Source organism: Saccopteryx leptura, chromosome 5 (assembly GCF_036850995.1).
Source record: "Saccopteryx leptura isolate mSacLep1 chromosome 5, mSacLep1_pri_phased_curated, whole genome shotgun sequence".
In the NCBI taxonomy this organism is placed as follows: Eukaryota; Metazoa; Chordata; class Mammalia; order Chiroptera; family Emballonuridae; genus Saccopteryx; species Saccopteryx leptura.
In genome coordinates, this window is record NC_089507.1 from 205,837,823 (window position 1) to 205,852,642 (window position 14,820).

Genomic DNA, 14,820 nt, shown 5'->3' on the forward strand with positions numbered 1-14,820 from the left:
CACCATGGAGTGGGCGGTCCGTTATTTGGTTGCTAGCTGGGGGCAGCTCTGGGGGGATAAGGCATCGCCTGCCAGTCAAGAGCAACAACTGGGACAAAGTGGGCAGCTGTGAAGAGTGAACAGCCAACATTCAGCAGCTGGGGGTTGGCACTGGCCCAGTAAGGGGTGAGGAGCTGACAGCACCCACTCCAGTTGGCGATGTTTACTCCGCGGCTCTGAAATCAGCCCTCTTATACCTCCATAGATCACTTGCTCGGTTCCCACTCTCTGGGGCCGCCATGGGACGCACCCCCTTGGCCATCCCCTGCCATCTGTAGGCGGGGTATTTAGGCTCTGCGTGGCATCTCTGAGCATTGCCCGAGGCTGAGAGGCCGGCCTTGGCACGTGGCATTTCCAGAGGACCTCTGAGCTCCTGGGGCTGCACAGAGGCACAGGCGAGGGTCTCCGCCTCGGCTGCGGGGACCGATGGCCTCGCATCTCGTCACTCTGGGCTGTCTGCCCGGATCCCTGCGATGCTGTTTTCTCTGATGTGGAAGCAGGGGGGGAGTATTTCAGGTGTCACGGTGTTCCTGAGGCGCTCCTCATAGGAAGGAAATTGTAACCCCGTGAAGTATTTACGCTCCACATTGCAATGATGCTACCGACGTGACAGCATATCGACTGTTGGTTTGGTCTTCTTTTTTCTTTTTCCAACGTGGAGGACAAAACGCCCTCCAGTGAGGAAACTAGGTGCAGAGAGATTGTACCCCGTTCCAGGGCTGAGGGGGGACTCCACAGCTGTAGGCTGAGGGGCCTGAGAGCTGCCGGACAGGTGGGGGCCCCCCTCTCTCACTCACCTCAAAATAGCTGTGGCACGGGCCCAACAGCTGCAGCCTCCTAATAGCTCCTCCATCCCAGGAAATTCTTATTTTTTTCCAGGTATGCTTAAGAGTGACAAAATTATTACCTCCCCCCTTATTTAGTGTCACTACCTGTGTAAGCAGTGCCCATGCATAGATTCATTCTTTTCCTTTCTTTTTCCAAGTGAGAGGAGGGGAGATAGACAGACTTCTGCATGCGCCTGGCTGGGATCTACCCGGTAACCCCATCTGGGGCCAATGCTCTGCCCATCTGGGGCCATGCTTGCAACTGAGCTATTCTTAGCACCTGAGGTGGAAGCTCCATGGAGCCATCCTTAGCACCTGGGCCAATGTGCTCAAACCAATCAAGCCATGGCTGCAGGAGGGAAAGAGAGAGAGAGATAGAGAGAGAGAGAAGAGGGGGAAGGGGGAAGAAGCAGATGATCATTTCTCCTGTGTGCCCTGACCGAGAATCAAACCTGGAACATCCACAAGCTGGGTCAATGCTTTACCTCTGAGCGAACCAGCCAGGGCTACCTAGACCCATTTTAACCATCCCAAGAACCTTATGTGTTTACACCCTTATTAGCCCCCTTCATAGATGGAAAAACTGAGGCCAAAAAGGCCCTATCACCCAACAGACCCTTGGGGGAACAGGTACACGGGCAGGTGAGACTTTACCTGAACCTGACTGACATCAAGGTCTCTATCCTGGTAAAGCCACCACCAAACGCCACTTGTTGGGAGGCCTGGCCCTGGGTTACAAAGTACAAAAGGAGACAGATACGTTTTCAACTTTTCAGAAGTTTTTATTATAAAGAAATTTGAGAGAAGCACGGGGCACTGAGCCAGACGTTTGCCAGGCCAGAAAACAGCTGCAAACAACATTAAGAACCCAAACCGAACACCAAACCTCCAAACCACGCACACTGTATGATAAACTGCACTTCTGTTCTCAAGTGTTCCCCATAAATAGACAAAAGTCGTCATTGGCAATTTTAAATAGATGGGCATGTGGTAAAAAAAAAAAAAAAAAAAAAATTAAAAAAAAAAAAGAAAGAAAGAAAGAAAGAAGCCTCCGCGTGTGGCTACAAAGTATCCAGTTCTTCGCTGCACGGGCAATGAAGCGGTTTGGCAGCCGCTCTGCGCACGTCTGTCTCCCTTAAGATAAAACTTAAAAAAATGTGCTAAGGGTCATATAAAATGCTTTTTACCATAAAGGAAACTACTTTGTCCCCACCCCGACAAAATAATCTTACAGATGTCTTCAGCACAGTTCTAAAACACTTACTCAACTACTTACACGGAGCCAACAGTTTATAGGTTTCATAATCTCTTGTTCACACTGTAGAACCGTATTTGCACGTCTGTGGCCACGCTGGCCCTGCCCCCGAGCGTCCGGGGGCGGGTTTCCGTTGGTAAGCGGCTCCTCCGGGGGCCACCCACGCGAGCCTGGGCTGGGCCAGACGTCCAGACAGAGGGTACGGTGTGCAGGATGAGGAGCGGGGTCCACAGTAACCCTGGAGCAAGCAGGTTAGGGGGGCAGAAGGTTCCTGCAGGTTCTTTGGGCTGACGGCGGGCATCGGGCTGCCTCTGCAGAGTCTGGGAAGAGGTCGAGGAAGAGACTCAGCCATGGGGCATCCGCGTGTCATCTCGGTGGTCACCCTGCTTCCTGCCAAGGCCTCTTTTCCGCTGCGGGCCCTTCCAGCAGCCTCAGGGAGGAGAGGGGAGGCGGATTAGGTGAGGTAGAGAGATTTGTCCCTGGGGAGCAGGCTGTGGGAGAGAGGGGGGGGGGCTGTCAGAACCAAACACCCCTCCTGGAATCCCAGCAGAGGTGCCACCTGTCCTCAGTGCCGGGGAAGGTGGCCGCACTGTGTCCGTCCTTCTAATACCACCATCGCTCTCGTGTCTCTTTTTATTTATTTATTTTTTTAATTTTAGAGAGAGAAGAAGGGAGAAACAGAAAAATCGATCTATTCCGGTATGTGCCCTGACCGGGGATTGAACTGGCAACCTGTGCGTACCAGGATGACGCTCCGACAAACTGAGCTATCCAGCCAGGGTTTCAGGTTGCTTTTTAGTCAGTGTTTCTTTTGTAAATTTCAAACAGAATGAAAGGAGGGCAGGTGCTTTTTATGTTTTTAAAATAGGGTACTCGTTTGTGATAACACCGACAACCATGTGAGGCGTTACACTAAGTGAAATAGACCAGCAGGGGAAGACAAGGGTGCCATGATCTCACTTCATGTGGAATCCACCAGTGACAGCCCCGAAACAAAAAGCCCCAGCTCACAGATGCAGAGAACAAGCTGGTGGTTGTTGAGGGGCTGGGTCCGGGACGGGGAGGTGTGGAGGTGGGCAAAATGGTGAAAAGGGGTCAAAAGGTCCAAACTGGTGACTCCAGTTTACAATACAGTATTGCATATTCGGAAGTTGCTAAAGAGAGGAAATCTTAGAGAGTTCTCCCGAAGAAAAAAAAATTTAGAACTACGACTGGTGGCAACGTTAACTGAAGTTATTGTGGTCATTTCACCACGTATGTAAATATCGAATCATTATACCGTGCGCCTGAAACTAACATAATGTTCTATGTCAATAATAGCTCAATAAAAATACATCAGGTAGAGCCTTGCTGTGGTCTGACCTCTCTGTCGGGGGAAGCGCTGACATTCGTGATGGCCCCTTCAAGACTCCCAGCCCCCAGTCCTCTGACTTTAGGGAAGGGCTGTACCTGCTGGGGGTACCCCCTGCTGAGCTGAGCCTCCCCCCCCCCCCCCAGGTCGGCCCTCTCACCAGGCGGCACGTTTACCACTCACTGGTGGGCTTGGCCGGGTGAGGAGCCAGGAGGCCGCCAGCTAGGGCTGGGGCAGCAGAGCTGGCCACGTGTCCCCCACAACCCTCCCCTCTGCTTCCCGTCCCCTGTCCTCCCCGGACTCGGGCAGCACCCACGTGGCAGGAGTGCAGACCGACCTACAAGTGCTGACGCCACACTCCCCGCTGGGGAAACTGCTGTCCCAGTCTCCGCTGTTGGTGGGGTTGGATGGGCCAGGAGAGCGGGATCCGGAGCCGCTGGGGAACTCGGAGATGTGAGGGAAGTCCTGCCGGGGGGAAGGAGGGGGCAGGTGAGCAGAGGAGGAGAAGGGGCGTCTCCTCTCTGGCGGCAGGGCAGACCGGGAGTGTGTGTGCGCGCCGCGTTCACAGAGCGCGCCCTCCGGGCTGGGCCCCGTCTCCACTCTGCCTGGAAAGCTTCTTCCTTTCCCCGGCAGAGCACCTTTCGAAAAATTCAACCCTGTCCCACCTGCATTTAGGGAGTGAAAGATCTTGCTTTCCTTTTCGGGGGGGGGGGGGGGGGGCTCAATCTCCCAGCCTGCCAAGTGGAGTTACTGGGCTGAGTGACCTCAAGCGTGTCTCGGAACAGTGTCTGTGGAACCACTCGTGGGGTCGGGCCGCGAGGGCCTTGGGGAGAGCCGGGGTCGATGGCCTGGAATACGCTGGAATCAGAACAGTCTGGCACCTTGTCGACTCTGCTGCAGCCCGTATATCTCAGAGAAGGTGTAGCAGACACACGTCATTGACGGGGAAACTGAGGCTCAGAGAGCTGAGGTGCCAGGCTGAGGCTACACAGCTGCTGAGCGCTGGGCCAGTATTTAAAACCACGCTGCCTCCCTGCCCACAGGGGGTCTCAGAAGGGCACGTTTCTCCTCAGCCCCATTTACCTGCGGCCCTGGAGCTGAGGGGCTCATAGCCAGCCGCACCTGGAGCGCCATGGGAGTGGGCAGGACAGGAGGCTGGGGGGCTGGGGACATGCTGACAGGGGGGCTGAGGAGGGCACCCTGGGCGTGGGGGGGCAGTGGCAGCTGCTGGTGCAGCGGGGGGCTGAGCGGGAAGGAGGCTGGCGGTGGCGAGGACGCGCTGAGGCCGGGCAGCAGGGACTTGGAGCCCAGCGTCCGGGCGAGGCTGGCGGGGGTGGCCCCGCTGCGGAAGGCCTGCAGGTCCGACGGCGTCAGGAAGGAGGCCAGGCCGGGCATGGTGTACATGGGCTGCTTGGGCGGGAGCATTTTGGCGGGCGGGTTCGCCTGGGTGCTCTTGGTCTCAACCTGGTCCGGGGAGCTCTGGAAGGGACAGACACCCGTCACTCTGGAGAAGACGGAGAAGCCAGAGCTTGGGCTGTGAGACCGGGTGATTCTACAACCCACTGACGTGGCCCCTGGCTGGCTCCCGGGCCCCCTGGGAAAGATCAGCGGACTAACCAGAGAGAATCCAGGGTCGTTCGTGCACTTGGCTCTGACCATCCAACCACCCCCTGCTTTAATCCTCAGGGCCCCCCTGCCTGTGGAGGGACCCGTGCCCCTCAGCCTGGCCAGTGAGACCAGCATCACCCAACGGGCTGTCCTCTGTTTACGCTCCTCCCAGCCTCTGAGCCTTGGCAGGTGCTGTTCCCTCACTTGGAGCACCCTCTTTGCTTGGCCTTTTATGGCCCAAGCCAGATGCCATGGCCTCTGTAACGGCATCCAGACAACACCCCCCCCCCCCCACTGGGGCCACTTGTCCTCCACTCTCCTGAGCCTCCTGCAGTGCTAGTGTTGATGGAGGAGGCAGACGGTGGTCAGAAAGGAAAAGCAAATCTGGAGGTGGCCAGACTGGGTTTGATGCCCACTCCAGCTACTTAACATGCTGGATAATTTCAGGCAAGATGCTTAACCTCTGTGGGTCTTGGTTCTTGTTGGAAGAATTCAATGAAATGAGATCCGTGTAGAGTGGCCAGCATGACCCTGGCACAGAGTAGGTGCCCCAGAGAAGTGACCATCCCTTCCTGTGGGCCTCCCTGCCTGCTCCGCCCCTCAGGGGCCCCACATTGAGCAGGCTGAGCCTCGGATTCCAGGGGTTACCTTGGAGACCAGGCTAGCCCTGTAGGCTGCCAGAGCCTTCAGGTATTCCTTTTTTGCCGCTTCAGTCTTCCTCTTGTAGGCCTGAAAGATGCAAGACGGGGGCAGCATTGGGGAGAGGTTACGTGAGCAGGGCGCGGTCACACCCCCCCACACACCCACACCCCCCCCCCCCGCTGTTAGCTGGTCTTCTGCTATTTCCACTCCTTCTTTCCCCTGGAGGCCCCCCCCCCCCGAGAGAGGGCCACAGGCATGCAGTCAGTGGGACGGGAAAGCTCTGGTCTGGACCCCAGGCTCTGAGAGTTGGAGGACAAGATGGACTGAGATGTTCTTATTTAACAGATGAGAAAGCAGAGGCCCGAACGGTTAAGTTGCCAGTGAACACAGCTGGAACACGAGAGTAGAAGGGACCTAACTTTCCACTTTACAGATGGGCGCACTGAGCCCCGTGGAGACCTCTGCGAGAGCCTCTAGTTCTAGAGGCCAGGCCTGGTTCCAGACTTCCCACGTCCGTCCTCGGCCCCAGGACCGCAGAGCTTCAAGGGAAGGTGGCGCAGGGAGGGGTGGAGACCCACCTGCTTCTGCTCCTCTCCCAGGCTGTCCCACATGGAGGCCACGATTTTGGACACATCCCCGAAGGTGGCGCTGGGGTTCTGTCCCTTGATGGCAGCCTGAGTGTCTCTGAAGAAGAGCGCGTAGGCCGACACCGGCTTCTGGGGCTCGTTGGGGTCCTTCTTCTTCTTCTTCTTTGGGTTCTTGGCCTTTTTTCCTGGCTCAGCAGAGGGTCTCTTCTCTCCTGACATCTGCCGGGTGAGAGGAGTCAGAAGCTGAGCCACCAGGGACGCTGCTGCCAGAGGGGACCCACCCCAGCCTCGGGCAGAGCTGAGCTTCCCTCCGCGAGCCCGGCCCACGCTGGCCAGGCCCTGTTCACGTACGGCCCCAACCACCCCAGGTTCAAACACGGGCAGCTTGGGCCACGCTGCTGGGCTAGACATTCCGTAGGCGGGGGGGGGGGGGGGGGGGGAGTGGGCAGGCAGATAAGACAGAGAGACAGACAGATACACATATATGCGCACACACCCTGGATAAGGGCCCTGGGTTTTTGTTTAACTCATTAATGACGATCAGTATGATGGTACAGTTGATTCAAAGAAATAGATAAAGTGCTGAATGCCCTATAGAGCAATAAAACTATCACTTTCAGTGATTAATTTAATCTTTGCTACTGAACAGAAGTCATTTGCACTAATTTGCCTTGTAATCAGACAAACATCGTTTGCATCTCTATCACCTTTTCCTCCAGATAACCTTTACAGAGTATAGCATCTCCTAACCGGTACTAAAGAATGAGTCAGACTAAAGTCACGTAACGGCTCTGTGCCTCGGTTTCCCCATCTGCCAATGGGAGATAATGGCACCTACCATGGAGAGTTATGATGAGGACTACACGCATGGACACTTCTGTGCTTAGAACACTGGCCCGGGGAAACTGTTTTAGAAGTGTTTTCTAAGTGAAAAGTAAAAAAAATACCCATCTGGCCTGTGGTGGGGACCAAGTTATCATGAGGATGGAGCCGGACTGGGATCTAGAGGCGCCCACCCCAGCCAGGAGGTCAGGGTCTCTGCACCTGCCCGGGCCTCTGTGGGGTCCCACGTGGAAAGGGGGGGAGGCCCTTAAGAAGAGAGGCAGGAGGTGTGGGATCAAGTCTTGATTCTGCCACCAGCTCCTTGGAAGATTCCCATCAAGCATGTCCATCCCTGGCCCTTCTGGGCCTCGTTTGCTGCCCCACTTGAACAAGATGCCCTCCAACAGGAGGGGAGATCTGGTCAGTGTCAGGGGAGGGCCAGAGCCTGGACAGCCGGTGAGCGCTCATCCTGACATGTCTTTGAAAGGGCAGGTCCACCCCTGGCTCCAGGGGTCATGTCCCAATGGAGGAGTCCATTGTAGAGCCCCATCCCAAGGTCAGCGCTGCCCAGAGGCACCACCCTCTGTTGGCCCACATATCTTTGTCAGAATATTTTCTCCTAAAAGGCCATAGTGGTCCTGAGATGTGGCTGTGCGGATGTTGCCCACGCCATCAATGCCACTGAAATGACCCACTGGCCGTTGAGGAATAAGATTCATTTCCCTCCCAGGATTTTCTTCTTCCTTGTTTTCTAGCGAAAGGTACAGTGACTCTCTCCGAGTCTTTTCTGGAGGTAGGTGATGCCGTTTACACGCAGGCCCGTCATCTTGCCAAGGGGAGGGCACCCTCGCGTCTCCACCCTACCTACCTTGAAATGAGCTTCCGACTCCTCCTCCTGAGTTGAGCTGGAGGGAGAGGGGGTCGCTGACTTGCTCCCCGGGGGCGACGGGGAGCTGTGGGCAATGCCGCTCCGGATGCCCATCTGAGAAATGAGCTGGGACTGGCTGAGGGCGCTCATGTGGCTGGCCAGCATCGCCGGGCGGCCCAGCAGGGGCCCCGGCCGGCCCGAGTCGTAGGCAGCGACCTCCGAGTGGACCATCTCCTGGATCTAAGAGAGGAGGACAGGATATTTTGAGTTAGGAAAGACCTGTCCTGCCTCAACATCACGTCTGCATGGCGGGGCCCAGGGAGGGGCGTGTGGATGAGAAGTGGAGTGTGGCGGTCCCGTCCACGCTGGGCTGTGGTTACCCCGTGGACCCCGGAGAGGTGAGTGTCCGTGCTACTCTGAGTCTTGCAGGAGTCGGTGCACCTGTGGGGATCCAGCACCTTGACAGTTTGCCAGTCGGTTGACATCCAACCTGGATGGTCAGCATTTCGGGCTTTGCTGGAAAGCTCAGTCCAGCTGAGAACGGATTACTTTATGGTACTGAGTCTTCCCTCCTGGAACCTGGCATGTCTGTCTTTATTCACTGCGCAGCATGACAGCAAAGAGCACAGACGCTGGGAGCTGTCTGTGCTTTGAGTCTCGGTTCAGCCACTCAAAAGCTGGGTGACTTTGGCCAAGTTACTTAACCTCTCTGTGCCTTGGTGCTTCCTCCATTTGTGGTTTGTGTTCCAGATTATTATTATTATTTTTTCATGAAATAATTTATTTCGATCATCATTTTGACCGTTGCATTTAAGTTTCACACCACAACAACGGCACTTAGGCGTTAACTCTAGGTTTTGCTATTGTCATTGCTCACACCTGGTTGTTTTTTTTAATTTTTTATTTATTTATTCATTTTAGAGAGGAGAGGGAGAGACAGAGAGGAGAGACAGAGAGAGAGAAGGGGGGGATGAGCAGGAAGCATCAACTCCCATATGTGCCTTGACCAGGCAAGCACAGGGTTTCGAACCGGCGACCTCAGCATTTCCAGGTCGACGCTTTATCCACTGCACCACTACAGGTCAGGCCACACCTGGTTTTTATACCGTGTTTCCCATACTTCATCTGTTTTCATTCACTTCTCAATCAAAGGTAACTGCCTCCCTAAGTAACGTTTTAACCCAAAACTTCTTTGAAATAAGGAAAATTTGCATGACGCTATTTTTGCATAGTGGCCGTATTGATTTAATTTTGGCTGATGCTTCGTAAGCTCTTTTGAGTGGAACACTTTCCACTTTCTCCAGACAAGTAATATTTTCTACTGTTATTTTTTAGATGATTGGCTCTTTTCCACTGGCCTTTTCTAAAAGACCTTCCTGTTAAAAAACAGATATTGAGTCACCAGGATCTTTGATCTTGTCAGTCATCATTTTGAGCTCTTTAATATCTTCCTTGGATTTGGGGAGGAAAATCTTATTTGATTATCTGCAGGGGTTTTCACTGTATTTTAAAATCCAATAATCACATAATTTATCTAAAAGCAATCTTCCCAGATTTAAAATTCTTCTCCTCACAGAGATACACTAGATAATTGAAGTTTGTAAATTATGGACAGTTTTCCCCCATTTATTGGAGCGGGAGCTTCGAAATGGACCTCCTTCACAGCTGTGGGTTTTGTCTACATGTCCAGGGATTTTTCTTTACGTTTGTATTTCTACTAACTAGGTCAGCACCTTGCACACAGGCCCTTGTTGGGCCTGTTGAATAAAATTAAAGCTAGACCAGTAGAGCTGGGGGTGACTGGGGAATGATGTCCAATATAGCTCAGTGGTCTCCATGGCCAGTGGTAGGACTCTGGGCCGCTTTGCTCCTGTGGTTATAACTCTATTCTCAAAACACATGTGTCAGACCTTTCCTGAATGTCTGCTCTGTGACAGGCATAAGCGGACAAGAGCGCTCTGGGAAGGGGAGAGACCTCCCCACCCTCCACCACTGCTCTTCGGGGCCCCACAGTGAATTAGGAAGACAGACCCCTACATCAAGGTAAGACACGGCTGGTTATTAATAGATACAATTCAACAAGAGATAGATACAGTCACTAAGCATTCTAGATTTTCTAGGGCATTAAAATTTTTTGTCCTAATATCCCCAAAGTAAAAAGAATATGCCCCCAACATAAGGCCAGCTATTTGAGGATGCCACTGATGTCGGCGCTGGAGGTGCGTTGACCCGGATCCCACTTACCGTCTCCAGCGCTGGGAGTGCCGGCACCTGTCCCCTTCGCCAGAACAGTGTCATTGGCCAAACAAGTGCTGCCTCCCTCCGGAGGCTATGGCACCCCACAAGCCCCGTGCCTCACCCTGCAGAGACCTCAAGCGCTGCCTGACTGATGCGGGGGCACAAAGGCCAGGCCCCTCCCCCTTCCTCTGTGGTGCAGGCGGCCCAGAGCTCCCGCCCTCCAGGGGCCTCCTCCTTGCCCAGTTCCTTCCTCTGTAGACCCCGATTCCCGCAGTCCCTGCTCCCGGGAGCGCTCCCCCAGTAAACAGTGTTCACAGGAATTCCCATCTCAGGCTCTGCCCTGGGGGCCTCACCTAGGTCTCCCTCCACCGGCCGCTGGTTTCCTCCTCCACGGACTGCATCCTATTGGGAGCGAACCATGCTCACCCCTCTTCTGCCTTTAAGTGGAAATCCCCCGACTTCCAGGTCTCCTAAAAGCTTCTGTCCCAGCTTCCTCTCTTCCCCACGCAGCCAAACTTCTTCCAAGAACCCTCTGTCCTCAGGTCACTAGACCTCCCCTCCCATCAGCGACTGGCCTGGCATGTGTCTCATTACTGTCTCTGCCACTATCACCATCTTCATCGTCACCATCCTCATCAGGGGAGGTGGTGAGGACTTAAGCACTCAATATGTGCTTTTATTAAGCACTTAATATGTGCCAGAAACAGGGCATTTAGTCACCACAGATGCCCCAGGAGGTGATATAACTGTCCCCAGCTGAGGAAGCCAAAACTCAAGAGGTTCAGAGAGTAGCTCATGATCACACAGCCACCAAAGGTGAAGGGACTTTCCCAGACCACACACTTTCTCCCTATGCGATGTCATCTGCCCCAAGACACACCTCGGTCCCTGACTCCTGGGCCTACGCCCCCTTCCTTGTCCAGCACTGGCTACCTCTCCGGCCAGTCCTCCTTGGTCTTCCTAACCACTGGCCTTCCTCAGGCTCCCTCCAACCTTCCCTCCTTTCTACACCCCATCCCCCACTCACCGTCACCCCTGAGCCCGTGGCTGGTAGGGGGTGAACCCCTGGGGATGACTCTAAAATCCTATGTCTCACCTATGAAAGTGTTTCATTTAAAGCCAATTTCAGACTTTCAAAGAAAAGCAAGGTGAGCTCACAGAAGGTACACAGAAGTGGGCAGACAACGTCCATCCCTCCACACATTCTAAAACACTCTATGAGCTCATAGGACCCCTTCCCCAATCAGAATCCACCCTGCTCTGCCCAACATGTTTGGCAACCGTTGCCTCTTGTCCTAAGCAGCTATAGCTGACGCTGTGAGGGCCCTGCCCTTTGCCCTTGGATGACCTTGGAGGTCACCCCCCACCCGCAGAGGGTCACTGCACCTGTTGATGGCTTCCTGCGTCTCATTGCCTGGAAGGCTGAACTATTAAGGCCCCAGGAGTGACCCTCAAGCAGTGAGGAACAGGAGTTTGTGGACAGAACCTGCGTTTCCTGTCCCTTCAATGGGACAATTCTGAGTTGCACCCTTATGCCTCTCAGAGGGTCCTCAGAGGGGTTGCATTCCAGCTGCCACCGAAGTCACAACCTGTCAACCCGCCTTCTACTAGTTTTCTCCTTTTCCTGTCTCTCCTCCCTTCTTCCTTCACAGGGCTTCCTGCAGTCACCCCTCAAACAAACTACTTGCACCCAAACCTCTGTGTCAGGCTCAAATTTAGGGGGACTCCCAAGGAGACATCAGCCTTTCTCAGCCTCCAGCAGGGCTTCCTGGAGTCCAGGTGCCATGCTGGCCACCAGAGTGACCCTTCTGGAGCATAAAATATCTCTTCCCTGCTCAGCATCTTTCTGTAGTTCCTGGGGGCCACTAATATTGTCCTAGCCTTGTAAACGTCCACAGAGATCTCTTCCGTCTTGACCTCTCCAGCCCCTCCTGGGAGCTCCCCGGCGACATGCAGCTTCTCTCTAGAATGGAGGTTTTCTCCCCCTGTGACTCACTGGTCCTTCCTTCCGGTCGTCATCTTTTCAGATTTACCTGAAATGTCACCTCCTCGGAGAAGTCTTCCCTGATCGCTTCCTCCTCTGGCCACATCCTCTTCCTGAGCCTTTCCCAGGACTCACCATGGTGGGTACCAAGCATCTGCTTATGTGCAGAGACACATCATGTGCCTCCCCAGACCTGGGCAGGCAGCCTGGCACACAGCTGGCACTTAGGAGGTATCTGGTAACCAACTGACCCTCGCCTCCTGCTTTTCTTGTGAAAGCATATGGACACACCAGGAGGCACACCTGCACCCTCTCCAGGGAGGATGAGACAGAGGAAACGGTAACGAGCTGCTGCTGTGAACATAATTAGCCTCGCCTGGCTTAATAGATTCTCAGGGCTATACAGGAACACAAGGCGTTTTTCACAAATTCCCCATTTGCACGCTCTATGGAGAGCCGCCCGGGAGCTGAGGGTACCCCCACACAGCAGAGAGAAGACATTACACCGTTCTCCTTCCCACCTTCTGCTGATTCACAGACCTCACAGCCCGCCTGCTTCCTCTGAGGCGGGGACGAGGTGTCATTAAACACAGCCTCACACTCCACCTGGGGAACTGGATGTCACTCCTGGAGGCCACACTGCTCTGTTCATCGTGTTCCCTCACTGAAGCCCCTGCCTCCGTTCCAGAAGGTTCAGAAACTTCTTTTTTTTAAAAAATTTTATTTATTCATTTGAGAGAGAGACAGACAGACAGACAGACAGAGACAGAGAGAGAAGGGAGGGAGGAGCAGAAAGCATCAACTCCCATATGTGCCTTGACCAGGGAAGCCCAGGGTTTTGAACCGGCAACCTCAGTGTTCCAGGTCAATGCTTTTACCCACTGCGCCACCGCAGGTCAGGCTCAGAAACTTCTTAATCTCCAAGCACAATCAAGTCCCAAAGGAAAATGATCAAGCCACTGACCAGTATTTCATGATCCCTCCTACAGTCTCAGAGTAGCCCCTTATAATGGGGAATATCCCTGTTTTGTAGGCATGGTCACAATAGTCATGATAATAATATTATTCTATTAAGTGAGGCTTACTGTGCTCCAGGTGCTACATGAACAAATCTCTGACATAACATTACCACCCCCATTTTACAATAAAGATGCTAAAGCTCAGAAAGGTTAAGTGACTTTCTCAAGGTCACACAGCTAGGAAGTGGAAAAATCAGAATCCTGGCTGTTTCCCAAGACAGATCTTTTCACCACACCCGCACAGATCTTAATGTCTTTAAATGGGTGAAAGGTAATGAACCTGCTCTCACAGGACAACTGTGAAGATCCAATGAAAAGATAACTTTGTACGGAGACTGGCACATAGTAGGTGTTCAACACAAGAAGATTTCCTTTCCTTCATTCCCTCATGAACTTGCTGAAGGTATTGAACTTGCTTGAACCAAATCTCAAATGAGTTAAGAAAAGGTCATACACAAGAGAAGATTCTAGAATATGAGAGAAGAGTGAAAACAGGAAGAAAGCTCCAGTGACGATAAAAATTACAGCACAAGGCCTGGCACAGGGGTGCTTCACATTTGTTACATTTATTAGGTTAGTAATCGGCAAACTTCTATAAATGGCCAGATATAAAATATTTTAGGCTTTGAGGGGCAGGTGGCCTCTGTCATAACTACTCAACTCTGCTGTTGTAGCACAAAGTCAGCCCCCTGCAATATGTAAACAAGTGGGTGGGACTGTGTTCCAATAAAACTTTATAAAAACAAGCAGAGGGCCAGATTTGGCCTGTGGCCATTGTAGCATATTAGCACAAAATTCGTGTTTTTATTATCTTACAATCTAGAGGCCAGAAGTCCAAAATCAGTCTCATTGGGCTCTGAGAGAGAATCTGTCTGATTTTTTCCCCCTTGATGGATGCCGTTCTTATGCCTTGTCTCGCGGCTCTGCGTCACATGGCCTTTTCTTCCTTTGCTTCCATCATTACATCGGCTACTCCAGGTGTTGGACTCTCTGCCCCCCCCCTTCTTATAAGGATTTGTAATTATATTACTGAGCCCACCCAAATAATCCAGAATAACCTCCCCATCTCAAAATTTTCAGTTTAGTCTCATCTACAAAATCCCTTTTGCTATGTAAAATAACATACTCCCAGGCTCAGGGGATTAGGACATGGGGGACAATTTGGGGGGATTATTCAATCTACTGCACCCCAGGTCCTCCACCACCACCATGCAAACCTTCCTTTAAGAGGCAACTATTTGAAAATTATTTCCTTTTAGGAAGAAAAATTCCAGCACAAAAGAGGAGAAAAGAAAGCCAATAGGAAGTCTTCTCCAATCCCTGCCCCTCGCCCGGAATCCTTGTCAGCGAGTATTTCTAATAAACTTTCATGCTTGGCGGGAGATTCTTTGCATGCTGACAAATTTCTCCTGAAATTTGAGATGTCTTGTTCAGAGTAATAGCTACAGTGCCCAGGTGCCCAGCTGCTGTTGTAAAATCAGCAAGCATTTAATTGAAACAAACGACTATAATAATAGTACATTATCCCTGCAGGCCGAGCGCCATCGCAGTTTTAATTATTGAGTTAAGAGTCAGACTAA

General features: G+C 52.8%; 1 protein-coding gene across 5 annotated transcripts in view; it reads right to left on the reverse strand.

Annotated features, from left to right (window-relative positions):
• Nucleotides 1–2,304: 2,304 nt before the first annotated feature.
• TOX2 (TOX high mobility group box family member 2) overlaps nucleotides 2,305–14,820 on the reverse strand; it is a 151,788-nt gene continuing 139,272 nt past the window's right edge. For 3 of the 5 annotated variants that reach the window (XM_066387745.1, XM_066387742.1, XM_066387744.1), the window contains exons 4-9: nucleotides 8,000–8,239; nucleotides 6,301–6,528; nucleotides 5,729–5,809; nucleotides 4,556–4,951; nucleotides 3,810–3,937; nucleotides 2,305–2,551 (exon numbers count right to left, since the gene is read on the reverse strand). In XM_066387745.1, the coding sequence (XP_066243842.1) occupies nucleotides 2,500–2,551; nucleotides 3,810–3,937; nucleotides 4,556–4,951; nucleotides 5,729–5,809; nucleotides 6,301–6,528; nucleotides 8,000–8,239 (1,125 nt within the window). In that variant the 3' untranslated portion in view covers nucleotides 2,305–2,499. Of the gene's footprint in view, nucleotides 2,613–3,809; nucleotides 3,938–4,555; nucleotides 4,952–5,728; nucleotides 5,810–6,300; nucleotides 6,529–7,999; nucleotides 8,240–14,820 lie in introns of all 5 variants that reach the window. The other 2 variants (XM_066387743.1, XM_066387741.1) reach the window with 1 other exon arrangement.